This window comes from Mauremys mutica, chromosome 7 (genome assembly GCF_020497125.1).
Source record: "Mauremys mutica isolate MM-2020 ecotype Southern chromosome 7, ASM2049712v1, whole genome shotgun sequence".
NCBI classification, from domain to species: Eukaryota; Metazoa; Chordata; order Testudines; family Geoemydidae; genus Mauremys; species Mauremys mutica.
Genome location: NC_059078.1, coordinates 97,447,478 through 97,463,540, shown reverse-complemented (window position 1 = coordinate 97,463,540; position 16,063 = coordinate 97,447,478). Strand labels below are relative to the sequence as shown.

Genomic DNA, 16,063 nt, shown 5'->3' with positions numbered 1-16,063 from the left:
TATTGAATTTAAAGAGGAAAAAAATTTAAGGGGAATGAAATTGGTTTTATATATCTAGCTTCTAATTTGAGATCAGTGTCCCACAGTGCATTTCTAACTAACCACAGCTATTCAGCATAGAAACAGGAGAAAAATGCAGTTGGGTGAGATGATGGTTCTATGTCCATCACAGTCTTTCCCAAGGACAAGTGTAGTTCTGTTTTAAAGAGAAGAACTTTTGTTTTTACAAAGAGCTTTAGTCGAATCTAATAAATTTAAAATATCACAGTAGCAAATAGTTAACAGGAAGCATGCGCGCTACCTCTGTAGGGGTATTAGGTAAAGTAGTCTGATCCACATGACAGATAGGAAAATACCCACATGTTTAGAGGTATCCAGACTGGTTGAGCCACCTATATATAAAGTCCAGTAAGTGAGCATCTGAGAAGGAACTACCAGCTTCCTGTGTTTATTTCATTTACATGCAATTGTAAATTTCATTTTCAAGAAATAATCTTTGTTTCCTGAAATAATGTTTTCTAATAGAATTATTAACATCTGGCCTTAGTTCCTTCTGAGCAGTGAAGCAGCAGCTGATGCCAAGAAAGGCTGTCCTACTTCACTGTCCATTTACGTCATCCCTTGATTGCGGAAGAGTGCTGTAGAAAACCCATAGTCTTTAGAATTTCTTACAACTTACACGCTTCCTTCCCGAAATTATTTTTCTTAACTAACATCTAACATTTTAAAACTAGTATTTAATTCACAGCTCAGATTTAAAAGAAACTTGGGGAAACCACATTTCACTTATTGAAGCAAAGTAAAGTGCTTGTAGTAATGTTAAAACAATATATGGGAAAGGAACTTCTCCTGTAAATGTTTAATCATTGCCTTGGAGCATATGTTCTATATCTATATACATAAATGATATTAAATGAATTCATCCTTCTTTGAGCAGTCTGTCCCGTCTGCTTCCCTAAAGACTTCATCCCTCTGGAGCCAGGCCCTCCTGGCCGACAGCATTCAGAGCTTGAAGTCTCCTTTCCCTTCCCACTGTCCTGTTTTCTCCTTCTTGTGCACACTGAGAACTCTGGGAGAGACAGGAGCTTGCAGCAGAGGAGAATGAGGCAATGCCATGTTGCTCTTTTTTTGTGTAGAGGCTGGAAAAGCAGATTTGTTTTAAAATATTGTGCACTGATGACAGCTTTTCCAGTGAGATGGGAGTAGTATTTTGCATGTAGTATGTGAAGTCATTAACTTATGCTCTTCTGTATATGTTAATATTTGGTTACTTAGTAAAGTTAAAAAGTATTTTAATTATAGTTATTTATTTAAACTAAAGACTGTTTAGTAGTAGAAATCTTGATTTTTGTAAGGGTGATATATGAAACTCTAATATTTTGGAGTCCTTGTGGCACCTTAGAGACTAACAAGTTTATTTGGGCATAAGCTTTCGTGGGCTAAAACCCACTTCATCAGATGCATGGAGTGAAAAATACAGTTAGCAGGATATATACTATAGCACATGAAACGATGGGAGTTGCCTTACTAAGTGGGGGGGGTCAGTGCTAATGAGCCAATTTGATTAAGGTGGAAGTGGACTTTTCTCAACAGTTGACAAGAATGAGTGAATACCAAGGGAGGGAAAATTACTGTTGTAGTGCTAACGAGCCAATTCAATTAAGGTGGAAGTGGCCTATTCTCAACAGTTGTCAAGAAGGTGTGAGTATCGTCAGAGGGAAAATTACTTTTTGTAGTGACCCATGGGTAATTTTCCCTCTACTGATACTCACACCTTCTTGTCAACTGTTGAGAATAGGCCACTTCCACCTTAATTGAATTGGCTCGTTAGCACTGACCCTCCACTTGGTAAGGCAACTCCCATCATTTCATGTGCTATTGTATATATTCTGCTTACTGTATTTTTCACTCCATGCATCTGATGAAGTGGGTTTTAGCCCACGAAATCTTATGCCCAAATAAACTTGTTAGTCTCTAAGGTGCCACAAGGACTCCTCATTGTTTTTTCTGATACAGACTAACACAGCTACCATTCTGAAACCTGTAATATTTTTATGTTTGGGGGAAATATCACATAATTTGCTTCAGTGTTATAATTCAAAATGAAAATGAAGATCTTCCATTAATTGATTTTTCCTGAATTAAATACAGAACTGAGGCCATGAGTCCACAAAAATAGATAATTTAGCTTGATCTGAAGAATATAAGGGACATCTAACAAAGTAAGGGAATATGTTTATCAATTTTCCTACTCTTACTAGTTGATAGGATGTTTAGCACTCTGTGATCAGTGACTTGGCTATTCACCTGGAATTTCCTGACATGCCAAGTATATGTCAATGATTCATTTTTATTAGGGCTTCCTCTTTTCAGGGATAAAGCAAGTTGGGTAGAAAGACAGAAAAATGCCAAAGCAAGTACAATTACTTGTCATCTCCTTCATATCTCACTCCTATGACAGAGAGGATAGGGTTATTTTTCTAATTTAAAATGCTTATATATTTCAAATTATTTCAAACTTGTGACATTTAAATATTGTCAAAATCAAGGTATACCAGAGTAAACTGAGATAGAAGCTCCTCCTAATTTTCCTGTGGTTTAATGTTTTCATACACAACAGCATATAAGAGTGGGAATCTATAAAAGATGGGTGTCATTGGAGAAGAGGAAATTACATAATCTACTTGTAATTTGATGTCCTTGAAAGTGATATGTCTGTGAGAGTCACATTCACCTATCCACTCCAAAGGAAGAACTGGAATTTTATTTTGATTCCTTAGAAATCTTAGAAATTCGTTAGCAATTTTGATTGTGGATGGAAAAGAACTGACTCACAGAAGCTTGGCTATAGTATATGTACTTTTTCAAGGTTTGTTAATCAACTAATTTACGCAGACGTTCTAAATTTTGCCACATAATCCTTTTAATGATTGATCGCACTTTGGAGACACAAGCCATATTGTATATGTATGAATCAACACTTTTAAAGCACAGTAATTTCTCTTTAGAATAAGCATGAAAATCCACAGGATTTTTTTATATAGTGCATCCCTTGCTATTTCCTTCCTAAAACTACATTCTGTTCTAACATTTCCTTTTATCTGTTTCCTTCATTCCTAATGCATCTCAGTACAACACATGCAAAGAAAGCCTCTGAGTCAAACCGAGTTCTGTAAGTTTGTTCTCAGCACTTCCTAAGCTATATTGCTTGTGCTAGCTACTGCCAGAAATTAATTTTGCATTTTTGTGTGGTTGCTTCATATAAATCTGAATTTAAATCTGAATCCTTCCTGTGCTGTAAGATGTTGCTTAGGGCATGAGCAAGGCTCTGCCATTCCTGTCTATCCTGGGCCGCTCTTTGCAAGTCCTCTCTGTTGTTAAATGCTGTAAATATTTTCTAGGATATGTGTAGGGTTGGCTGCTTTTTTCAATTTGAAAAAGTTATTCTTGTTTGGTCATAACAAATACTTTAATGTTTAGATATGGGGTGAGATGCATTGAAGTCAACAGCAATGTATACTAGCTGAGGATCTGGCATATGATTGTTCTTTTTACATTCGGTACAGCAGTACATGTATGTTTTAATTTGGTAGAAGAAGCTCCTGTAGGGAGGAGATTTTGGATAAATGAATTCTGTTCTCATAAACTATATTCGTTAATTTAGATTTTTCTGCTTCATAGCAGCTGTTTCTAAGAACAGTAAAGGTATTTCATATATTTTGATTGGAAGCTACAAACGTGATTGATATATAACTGATATAACATTTTACATGTTCAAAATAGAAATATTCACTAATTAATTCTCACAACACTCTTCTGAGCAAGGTATGTGTTGTTGTCGTCACTATTTTATAGATGATAACATTGAAGGTATGTCTATGCTATGAGCAAGGGGTGTGATTCCCACCTCATGTATGCATACTCATGCTAGCTCTCATTGAGTTAACACACTAAAAATAGAGATGTAGCCAGGGTGGCACATGTAGCGGCGAGTAGTGGCATGGGCTAGCCGTGTTGAGTCCAAACCCTCCTGAACCCTATGGTACTTGGAATGGCTTGCCCCCCACCTGTGCTACCCCAGCTACACTACTGTTTTCAGTGTGCTAGCTTGATGGGAGCTAGTGTCAGTATGTCTGAGTGAGCTGGGAATCACACCGGTAGCTCCTAAATGTAGATATTGCCTAAGACAGAGAGAGTAAGTAACTTGCTCAAGGTCACAGAGTGAATCTCTGAAGAGTAGAAATATAACGCAGGAATTAGCCCTCAATCCACTAGGCTGTGCTGCCAATGTCCGCAAATGAGATTTGGACATATTGCAGCCAAAGCTATTGTATGGATTGGATTTAGAAACTGGAATCACTTTGGTTTTAGATCCCGTGAAAGTTGTTCATAATTAATAACTTTTTCAATGTGCATTTATATTTTTGTACATGTGATGTTTGGGGGGGAAACCTGAAAAAATTGTCATCATACATTTTTTCTCTGTCTCTAATACAGTGATACCAATCCTAATCAATCTGTTAATTAATTAGTTTGTCCAAAATTACAATAGTATATAGGTACATTCTATATACTATATAATGCAATATTGTCAAAGTCTTTAAGCATAGATGTCCTTGTACCTCTAAACAGTATGATGTTAATCTTCTGCTGAATTTAAACTATAGTAGAACAGGTTTTAAAGATAGTATTGTAGCTAAACATGCATAGAGTAAATGAAAACATGCATAGAGTAAATGTATATCAGATGTTCCACTATGTATACAGTATATATACAAATACTGGATAACTGTTGTATCCTACTTCACATACAGGTTTATAATTGGAGATCTCTCAGATTCAGAAAGTGACATATCTGAGCAGTCAAAAGAGTGGGACACAAATACAACTGAAGAGCAGCAAAAAGCATACAGTCATGGAATAGAACTCATTCCCTGGTATGTTTTATCAATCAGAGCTGATGTCCATCAGTTCATGCTACAAGGGGCAACTGTCATACATTATGACCAGGAGATGCATCTCTCAGCACGCTGTTTTCTTCAGCTTCAACCTGACAATAGTACTTTGACATGGATAAAACCCACCACAGCTTGCCCTGCAAATACTAAAGTAAAACTGGGTGCGCTAGGTAGCACTGCTGAGCTTGGTAAATTTCAGTTTCTTGGCAGTACTGGATTGAATGGACTGGTGGAAGGTTTCTTGGATTTGTTTTCAGCAAAGGCTGTGTACATGGGGCACCCTGGCATTGATATGCACACTGTGTGTGTTCAAAATAAACTGTGTAGTATGTCCCTTGAAGAGAATGGAGTAACACTACTATATGGACTTCAAACTACTGATAACAAGTTGCTGCACTTTGTGGCTCCAAAATATACTGCCAAAATGCTGTATGATGGATTGCTAGAATTAACAAAAGCTGTAAGAAAAATGAGGAAGTTCCCTGATCAGAGATTGCAGTGGCTACGGAAACAGTATGTCTGCCTTTATCAGGTAAGGTACACTGTAATCATCTAGTGTATAAATAAGTGAAAGTTTCCAAGATACCAACAATATGCATATTCATATCTGTTTTAGGCAGGCTAAGGTTGAAGATACAAGACCTGATTCTCCACCATTACATTAATTTGACATCAGCATAACTCCACTGAAGTCAGCAGATTGACACAAGCGTGAAACTAGTGAATCTGGCCTTTGATATTGCATTTATTCAAAGGCTATTTGATACACTAAAATCAAGTATTAAACAGATCTTTTGTATTAAGCAGATCTTAATATATCATAAAATAAAAAGTGAAACTGGTATGCTAATTGGGCCTTTGAAGTTAGTATTTGATCAAACAGGAAGCAATACCCAGAACTACACAGGAGCTCAAATCTTGAGCAGTGAAAGGTGGGATAAAAACACAAAACAAAAAGCAAAACATTTTGCCAATAATAACAACAAAACAAACAGCAATACTTTAACTATAAGTAAAACTTGCCTTGCTTTTGATGTTCAGTCTTTCACTGATTTATAGTGGGTATCTTCACTACTATTTCAGAAAATGTTTGAGTCTTTCTGCAGTACTGTACCTAGTCCTTTTTTTGTAATGATGAGAATTTTTGTAGGAGGATGGCAGGTTTGAAGGCCCAACTTTGGCTCAGGCTGTTGAACTGTTTGGAGGCAGACGCTGGAGTGCAAGGAACACAAGCACAGGGGCCCTGACCAGAAGCACTGAGAAACCCAGTGTGCAGAGAAACAACACTCTGGGAATAAGCACAGCCAAGAAAAAGAAGAAAGTACTCATGAGGGTAGACTATTTTGTTATTAATGTACTAATCCTGTGATCTAGCCAATTTAAGCTATTTATAATACAGTTTTTGTATTCTGAACCAGAGAAAAGATCAGTGTATAATAATACAGTTGTTATAACTTTGAAACTATGTTAATTGCAATGGCAGTTCTCTGGCTTATTATTTATTTAGGAGTGGCTTATTTTTCCTCACACCAAGGGAGGCCCAGGATTTTGGGGGACAGCATGTAGAACAATGGGGTGCAGACTGATTGAGACCTTTATATGGTACCTCCCTCTGAGCTATTCCAGTAATTGGAGATCAGCTGAGCACAGGAGTTGCCCAGGCCACATGTTCTTTTTCCTGGACATACATCCTTTTCACAAGTGGCCAAGAGAGGGGTCATGTATGTACTGGTATGACGGCTCTACGCAACCCAAAGATTCCTTTAGTCGGGGATTCCTCAAGGGGCCAGATGCACCTGCTCTAGGACTGTTTTATGCCAATGAAATAGCGCAAAGCCAACCAGAGCACTCCAGAAAAACAAGGCTATTGTCTCGTTCTGTGTGATGTCACACTGAGGTGACAGCCAAAGTTTCCACACTCCTTTGTGTAACTTTCATGAGGTTTAAATTACTTCTTTTCTATCTAGAGTGATGGTGGCAACTATCAGCGTTTACAGCAGTCTTCTTTAGTGTTTAATGTAGAATAGCTGATTCATGTCCAGTTTTGTCATTCACAAAAATAATACAGGATAAAACAAATAACATTTTAAAGATGATTATGACAGTGTTCACTGTTTCCAGGGTGAAAGTGGAGATGCTACTGATGATGAGATGGCAACTCGTAAGACAAAAAGTTATAAGGAATATCGTAATAGAAGTGGTTCTGACCCTCAAGACATTGATGAACAAGAAGAATCAGGTAGATATAATAGGTCCAGGAGTTAGATCCCTTTTAATGTTTTGTTTTGAATAATTTTGACACAGCTAATGATGGATGAAATGTTACAGTGGGCAAAAGTTTCAGTAGAATCATAGATTATTAGGGTTGGAAGGGACCTCAGGAGATCATCTAGTCCAACCTCCTGCTCAAAGCAGGACCAATCCCCAAATGGCCCCCTCAAGGATTGAACTCACAACCCTGGGTTTAGTAGGCCAATGCTCAAACCACTGAGCTATTCCTCCCCGTAGGCTTTATTCTATACAAAAATAATAGTTATTTGTTTATTAATAGGAAGTTACAGCTCTGACACACACATTTGTGGTGTGATAGTGTTGTCAGGGTGGTATTTTCTGCAAATGCTGTAAGCTTTTTACATTAATTTGTATTGTTCTTTTTTGAATACTTGCTCATGTCAATTCCATTCTAGGTGTGTGTGTGCCCACATGTGCAGTTGTCAGAGGTTTTTGCCTTAGTGGTATCCATAGGGGTTTGGCTGTGGCACCGTGTTCATGTGTTGGTATATTAGGTGCCATGGCCCTATGCCCTCTCAGTTCCTTCTTACCGGCTGTAGTGGCTAGTCAGAGCGCCTTTCCCTTGCCTAGCAAGGGTTAGCGGTTCTTTCTCCTTGGACTTCAAGCCTTAGAGCCTTGTAAATAGTTTGTTTACAGTAGTTAGTTAATAAGTAGTTGTTAAGTAGTATAGTTAGAGAGAGAGAGAGTCCCAGTGGGGACTTTGCTCCAGGCAGGGCATGCCCCGGTCTCTGGGTTTTAAGCCCTGCTCTGTCTGCAACAGGTGTATGCCTGTTAGTGACCTCCATAGCAGCTGTCCGAAGTGCTTGAGGAAATCATATGTGAAGGACAAGTGTCGCATCTGTAAGAACTTTCGTCCCAGAACTCAGAAAGAGTGAGACATCCATTTGAGGGCCCTCCTCATTTGAGGGCCTCTCCGCCTGGCTTCTGAGCCTTCCTGGCTGGACTCTACTCCTAGCACTCCAGCCTTGGCGTGCCATACACACCCGGCACTGGGCTTTGCCTGGCACCACTCCCCATTGCTGGTGCCTAAGAAGAAGTCGAAGAAATGCAGCTCCTCATCATCAAGCAAGAATGGCCAAGAGGCATCAGGCAAAGGACCCAGTTCGGGCCGCCAGCCCATCCGAGAGCCATATGGGCATGACTCCCTGTTGGGGCACCCTAGCCCCCCAAGGGATCTGCCACTGACTCCCAGGAGTGGTAGGGGACTCAAACTCATGGCAGGGCCGATGCCTTCCCAGGGTCTCCCAGAGCCTAGAGAGCAAAGGCCTTTATCAGCACTACAGGCACTGTGTGCATCACAGGACACGGCAAGGACTCTCTACAAGGGCAAACCAGCCATAAAAACCCCGCAAAGGGCAAGCGAACGCTGCCAGTCTCCGGAGCTGAGACAACACTTTCTGTCTCCACGCTCCAGGTCTCTATCTTCTGCAGGACGCTCTAGATTGCTGGCACTGCGATCGCGGTCTCCGCCCTCTCAACACGGGTTACCCAGAGAGAGGCGTCAGTCACCATATCGCCGGCACCAATCATCCTCCCACCAGCTGTCTCCTCTGCACAGATCCCCATCTCCTGGACGATGGAAAAGTCTGCAATGCGGTACTGATCCCCTTGCCCCCGGCACCAGTCCACCTACTCAAGACACCGGTCTCCTGCGGTAACAGTTAGCTATCAGACATAAGCTTTGACAGTCCCTCCATGGTCACTGGAAGGTGATTCCTCCAGCACGGAAAGGGAATTCAGTCCTTCACCGAGGCAACACCAGCATGACTGGGCACCTGACGTTGTGTCGATCTCTGAGACACCATCTTGGCAGCAAGGCCAGTGGCCAGCACAGTGACCCTACTGTAGTGTTTGGGGCATGCCTGTGATGCCAATGCCTCCTTCGCTCTATTTTTCATCTGCTGGCGCAGAGCAGCAACCAATACCACCAAGCTCAGTGTACAAGGTGCACTCGGAGGCTGGGGTAGAGGACCAAGCGCTCACCCTGAAACCCTCTTCCTCTGTGGGGGATAATGTCCTGGGGTCTCCCCCGGTGACCCAGTTGTTCTTGTCCCCAGATGAGGTGGTGACAGAACTCTCTCATGCCACCCCACCAGATGATTTTAAAGAACACCAGGCCCTGCTTCGTAGGTGGCCACAAACTTGGGCTTGGAAGTGGAGGAGGTGGCCAAACAGGCAGACACTCTGTTTAATGTATTCTCAGCATTTACCCCCACTCATATCACACTACCAGTACATGATAGGGTCTTAAAAATAGCCAGAGCCCTCTGGCAAACTCCATCTTCCAGCCCTACCACCTCCAAGAAGGCCAAGAAAAAATATTTCGCCCCAGCCAAGGGTTTTGAATATTTGTATGCCCATCCACCTCCGGGCTCATTGGTCATCTCTGCAGCCAACGAGGAGGACAGATGGGGCAAACCAGTTCGACCCCTAGAAATAAGGAGGCCATGAGGCTGGACCTTTTTGGAAGGAAGGTTTATTCAATGGCCAGTCTTCAGTTCTGGGGGGCTAACCACGAGGCTTTCTTGGGGAAGTACAACTTTAACTTATGGAACTCCCTCTGTAAGTTCAAGGAATCCCTGCCCCAGAACTCAGCCCAGGAATTCGTGGCCCTGGTGGAGGAGGGTACGGCAGCGGCTAGGTGTTCCCTCCAAATGGCATGGGACGTGGCCAATTCGGCAGCTTGGGTGGTCATATTGGTGGTGTTCATGAGGCACAGCTCCTGGCTTCAGACCGCTGGGCTATCCTCAGAAATGCAGACCTCGATTCAAGATCTTCCCTTTGATGGGAACAGTATTTTTGTGGAGCAGACCAATGTGAGGATACACAGTCTGAAGGACACTCGGGCCACCCTTCACTCGCTCAGTCTGCATATGTTGCAGTTGGCAAGGAAGCAGTTCCAGCCACCCCCGACACCAAGGCCTTGGCAGCCTCAACAAGGGCCTGCAAGGAGAAGGGATTAGAGACACAAGTTTTAGTCATCGCAGCCCTCCTTCCTCCTTCTCATCTGCACAACCCAGCATGGCAAAGCATGATGGGGGCCAGAAGCTCTCATTTTGAGGGTGTGCTCGAGAGCCATGCCTCAGTCAACTCTCCAGATCCGCCTCGTTCTTTCCTCAACTGTCTTCATCCCTACCGTTTGGTCTGGTCATGGGTCACCTCAGACTGTTGGGTGCTAGAGATTGTATCTCAGCTTGTACCCTGCAATTTCACCCCCCCAATCCTTCCCCATCCCTCTTCAAGGAACCTTCTCACAAGCAACTTCTCGTTCAAGAGGTCGAAAACCTCATACAGCTGGGGGCAGTGGAAGAGGTCTCTCAGGACATGAGATGAAAAGGGTTCTCCTGTTATTTCCTAATCCCAAAAGCAAAAGGGGGGCTGGGACCCATTCTGGACCTGCGGAGTCTCAACAAGTCTCTCAAGAAGTTGAAGTTTTGTATGGTCTCCCTGGCTTCCATCATCCCCTCCCTGGATCCGGGAGACTGGTACGCCACCCTTAATCTGAAGGACGCTTATTTCCATATCTCCATCTTCCAAGGTCATAGACGATTCCTCCATTTTATAGTGGGTGGATGCCATTTCCAGTTTATGGCGCTGCCCTTTGGTCTCTTGTCTGCCCCAAGGGTATTCACCAAATATATGACACCAGTGGCCACTTACCTGAGGCGTTGAGGGCTTCAGGTCTACCTGTATCTCGACGATTGGCCATCAAGGACAAATCTCGGAAGCAGGTGCAGATGAGTCTCGATCTGGTACGTTCCACCTACCACGACCTGGGCCTGTTGATAAACTAAAAGAAATCGACCTCAAGGCCAGTGCAATGGATAGAGTTCATTGGGGCAGTTCTCGACTCCACACGAGCCAGAGCCTTCCTTTCGGAGGCGCGTTTTCAGGCCATGTTGGACCTGATCTCCCATGTGAAAAACTACCCACTACCACTGCCTGCAATTGTTAGGCCACATGGTTGCATGTATGTACATGGTCTGGCATGCCCAGCTCTGTATCCGCTCACTGCAAGCATGGTTGGCGTTGGTCTACATCCCCAACAGGAATGATCTAGACCGGGTAGTCAGGGTGCCATTTCACATCCGGTCATCCCTGGATTGGTGGTTGAGCCCCGACTTGGTGTTGGAGGGAGTTCTCTTTGCGGCCCTGGCCCCATCACTGACCCTGGTTTCCAGTGCCTCGGATCTGGGCTGGGTGAGCCCAGCACGCAAGGCCACTGGTTGTGAGACAATCTGGCCCTCCACATAAATATCAGGGAGCTCAAAGCAGTTCCTCTGGCCTGCCAAGCTTTCCTGCCCCACCTGAAAGGCAAGGTGGTGCAGGTCCTGATGGACAATACCGCTGCAATGTATTACATCAACAGGCAGGGCGGAGTCAGGTCGTCGGCCCTTTGCCAATAAACTCTCTGCCTGTGGGACGACTTTGTGCAGCATGCCATCCATCTGGATAGTCGAACATTTGCCCAAGGCCAGGAACATGTTAGCAGATCTCCTCAGCAGGATCTTCTCATCTCACTACAAGTGATCACTCCATCCAGAGGTGGTATAATCTTCTAGAGGTGGGGGAATCTCCACATGGACTTGTTCATGTCCCATCAGAACAAGAAATGCTGTGTGTTCTGCTCAAGCTGGGGAATGGACAGAGGCTCCCTGCCAGACACCTTTTTGCTCCCGTGGTTGGGGGCTCTGATGTATGCCTTCTCACCAGTGCTGTTAATCCACAGAGTCCTCATGAAGATCAAACAGGACAGGGTAAAGGTGATCCTGATAGCCCCTGTGTGGCCTCGACAGCACTGGTTCGGCACACTGCTGGACCTTTCAGTGGCAGCCCCACTGTAGCTGCCTCTCTGGCAGGACCTGCTGTCCCAGAACCATGGCAGTCGTTTGCAGCCAAACCTGGCAGCGCTGCACCTGACAGCATAGCTACTGCATGGTTAAATGCGGAAGAACGGGAAATCTTGGCCAGTGTCAAACTGGTCTTGTTGAGTAGCAGAAAGCCCTCCACCAGAGGGACCTACCTGGCCAAGTGGAAAAGGTTCACGTGCTGGACCTTGGACCACAGTATCCAGGCCGAGCAGGCCTCACTGCAGGCAATCCTGGACTATCTTCTGCACTTCAAGCTCCAGGGGCTGTGCCTTATCATCAATCAAAGTCCACCTGGCCGCTATTTTGGCCTTCTATCCTCTGCTCCAGGTCAGGTCAGGTCAGTCTTTGCTCATGGTATTATGGTCCGGTTTTTGAAAGGTCTGGAGCATCTCTACCTGCACATCCTCCCTGGGACCCGAATCTTGTGCTGTCACAGCTCATGGGTCCCCTTTCAAGCCTCTGGCTTCCTGCTCTACTTCTCTCCTGGAAGGTTTTGTTCCTGATTGCGATACTGTCTGCCCGCAGGGTCTCTGAGATCAGGGTGCTTACTTCAGAGCTGCTGTATACAGTGTTCTACAAGGACAAGGTCCAGCTGCAGCTGCATCCAGCGTTCCTGCCCAAGGCAGTTTCACAGTTTCATACCAGCCAGGACATATACTTACCTGTCTTCTTTCCGAAGCCTCATAAATCAGAAGAGGAGCGCAAATTGCACACGCTGGATGTCAGGAGGGTGCTTGCCTTCTACATTGTCAGGACTCAGCCAGTTCACAAGTCAATGAAGTTGTTCATTGTGGTGGCAGATAGATGAAAGATCGCCCAGTGTCTGCTCAGAGGACTTCATCCTGGATCACAGCCTGCATCCGTTACTGCTGCGAGGTGGCAAAAGTGCCTTCACTGGCGACTGTGACTGCCCACTCAACTAGGGTGCAGGCTTCATTGGTGACCTTCCTAGCTCAGGTGCCAATTCAAAATGTCTGCAGGGCCGCTACCTGGTCGTCTATCCACATGTTTACAACTCATTATGCGCTTACTCAGCAAGCCCGAGATGATGCTGGTTTCGGTAGAGCAGTGTTGTAAGCTGCATAACCGTGAACTCTGAGCCCACCTCCATGGATACTGCTTGTGAGTCATCTAGAATGGAATCGACATGAGCAAGCACTTGAAGAAGAAAAAATGGTTACCTATCTTTCGTAACTGTTGTTCTTCAAGATGTGTTGCTCACGTCCATTCCATTACCCACCCTCCTACCCCTCTGTTGGAGTAGCCAGCAAAAAGGAATTGAGAAGGTGTAGGGCCAGCGGCGGCTAACATACTGATGCATGAGTGTGGCACTCGAGGGCGCCAGAGACGAACCTACCGATACCGCAAAGGCAAAAATCTCCGACGACTGCGCCCCTGGGTGCACACACACCTAGAATGGAATCGACATGAGCAACACATCTCAAAGAACAACAGTTACAAAAAGTAGGTAAAAGGGTTTTTTTCTGTGATTGCTTTTTCAATGAATTTTCAATAATAAATACTATAATTATTAATTTTATAGTGCTAACAAGACCTAATATTCATAAAATACTGTTCAAGATATGTTTTTGAGTAGTACAAAACAAATTTAGAAATTCTTTGGGGTTTCACTCAGTTTTATTCAGTGATAGTATGTGAGTGTCGTGTAGAAATGATGCTAGTGATGCAAAATTTTGTTTTCTTTCATAGATCAGAATATCATGATTAATGCCTCTGCCTCTAACACTCTGCCATCTAGAAGAGCTCATTCTCTGACTGCATCTGGATCTCCTGTCTTAGCACCGGGGGCATCTGCACCAATCAGACCAGTCTCCTCTCCTGTAATGTCATCTTCAAGCAAGAATCAGGCTAGGTAGGGACAAAATCCGTAATTTTTAAAAATCTAATTATTAACAGTATAAGTTATGACTGAAGTGCTGTCCTAGATATATATTAGTATGGAGCTTACCTTTTCCAGTTTTTGGATATTCCAGAGATCATCTGCACAGATTCTGGTCACAGATGCTCCATGTGTGTAACTGTCATTAACTGAAGTATTTCAGCTGCGTAAACTGAGTTACATAGGTGCTTTGCACAAGTTAGTTCAACCTCAAGGAGCATAAACCTGCACTAGGATTTCTGGTGGAAGTTGCCCTGTTTTGCCAGAAAATAATAGGGATATTGTCTGGAACCTTTCCTTTCCCACACACTTCCCTCCTCTTTTTACCTGCAGTACTTTTCAGTCCTATATTCAGTGCAGAAGCTCATGCTTTTGACTGTGCAGTGCCATGGTGTACTACCATGTGTTAATTCATTATTTTTATTTATGATTTATTTTATTACCCCATAGGTGTGCACGGCACTTAACAGACATACAAGATGACAAAGTCCCTGCCATGGGGACCTTCCAGTCTAAATGAGACAGATAACACAATGAATAGTGTGGGTAGGGACCATAAGGAAGGAGGGAAAGACAACAGTAAGCAGCATGAAAAGATCATTGCTGATATCTGTAGTGCAAAACTGGCTGCTTTTGCCTTGAAAGTCACTTTCTAAGGCTTGTTTGTTCTCTTTACATACAGTGTGCAGTTCTGCACTCCATCATGCAGGACCAATGGGTGTATATATTTTTCAAAAAGGCTATAACAAATTTAGTTCACAGTACATTGAAAAAGCATCACACGTTGATGCCACAGCAGTTGCTTCCCAATTTTGAAAATCTATGTTATGTTTAATTTCATTTGCCAAAATAATTGATGTTCCCTATATGTAGAGCACCTGGAACTTTGTAATATTTCAGTGTGCCATTAATTTGGCACAGGCAAGAAAAAAATGTTGTTGACTGTATTGTAGCATTCCACAATTCCATACTCATTTTGGGTTAAATCCTGAGGACCCATAACTCCCGCGGACTGTAGTGAGAAGTATGGATACTCAAGTATGTGTTCAACACTTCTCAAGATTTTGGGTGAGATTCTGTGCTGGACCTCTAAAGCTATGTCTACACAGCAGTGTAAATCAATGATTAGCGAGACTCAGGTCAGCTGACCCATGCCAGGGAACCCTGGGCTTCAGCATCTACATTGCATTTTAACCCTAGGTTAAGAATTTCCTGACCCATGATTGAATCTAGGGTTCTGGCATCCACATTGCAGTGCACAGACCCAAGTCAAAGTAAACATATACCAAAGTGCTTACTGTCCCTGCCCCTGCATGTTGACACTCTAGCCCTAAGAACAGGATGCATTGTGGGAAAACTCTACTGCCCACCCTGTTTCCTAACTGGCAGTACTATTGATGGGACTCAGATGCCCATAATGTGTGCACAAGTACATAAATTGCATAACTAGCTCCTTTGGTGGCTGTCTCAGTGGAATGACTGCAGTTTGAGACGGGTTTATACTGAGCTACCATCTAATCTGATAGTTGGCTCTCCGCCTCTAGACTGAGTCACATTGGTGGGAAAATGCCCATGTGCACCTGTTCTCAGGATAATTAAGACATCAATGTCCAGGGCTGTCAAACTATTAAAATGAAACTTTGCAATTTAATTTTTTTTTAAATGAGATGTTCCATGATGGTGTTTTTGTCTGTTTTTTTTTAAATTTATTTTTGTCTGTTTGTTTTGAAGTTTGACATAAAATGTAGGTTTCAGAGGAAAAAAACACACTCACCCCAGCTGCCAGCTGCAGAGCAGTGAAGTGCATCCCCAGGGCTTGGGGTGCAGTGTGCTCCACCACCCCATGCAGATCCCTTATCTTTGTATAGCGTCAAATGCTGGAGTCCTAGTTTCAGTCCTTGCCCAGATATAAGTCTTATAGCCTTCAACAGATATACTCATATGAATAAGGCAAGCAGGATTTGATCCTGTGTATTATCTATGGGGTTGAGAACCATTTCCAATAGCTCCCTCTCCTTGGCTAAAGAAAACCTTGCATTTCT

The 16,063-nt window shown here is 43.4% G+C and overlaps 1 protein-coding gene across 1 annotated transcript in view; it reads left to right on the top strand.

Moving 5' to 3' along the window:
- The window catches only part of PLCE1 (phospholipase C epsilon 1), a 326,732-nt gene that overhangs the window by 248,482 nt on the left and 62,187 nt on the right, over nt 1–16,063 (top strand). The window contains exons 8-11 of the mRNA XM_045022805.1: nt 4,815–5,490; nt 6,109–6,291; nt 7,080–7,197; nt 13,832–13,994. Of these exons, the coding sequence (XP_044878740.1) occupies nt 4,815–5,490; nt 6,109–6,291; nt 7,080–7,197; nt 13,832–13,994 (1,140 nt within the window). The remainder of the gene's footprint in view (nt 1–4,814; nt 5,491–6,108; nt 6,292–7,079; nt 7,198–13,831; nt 13,995–16,063) is intronic.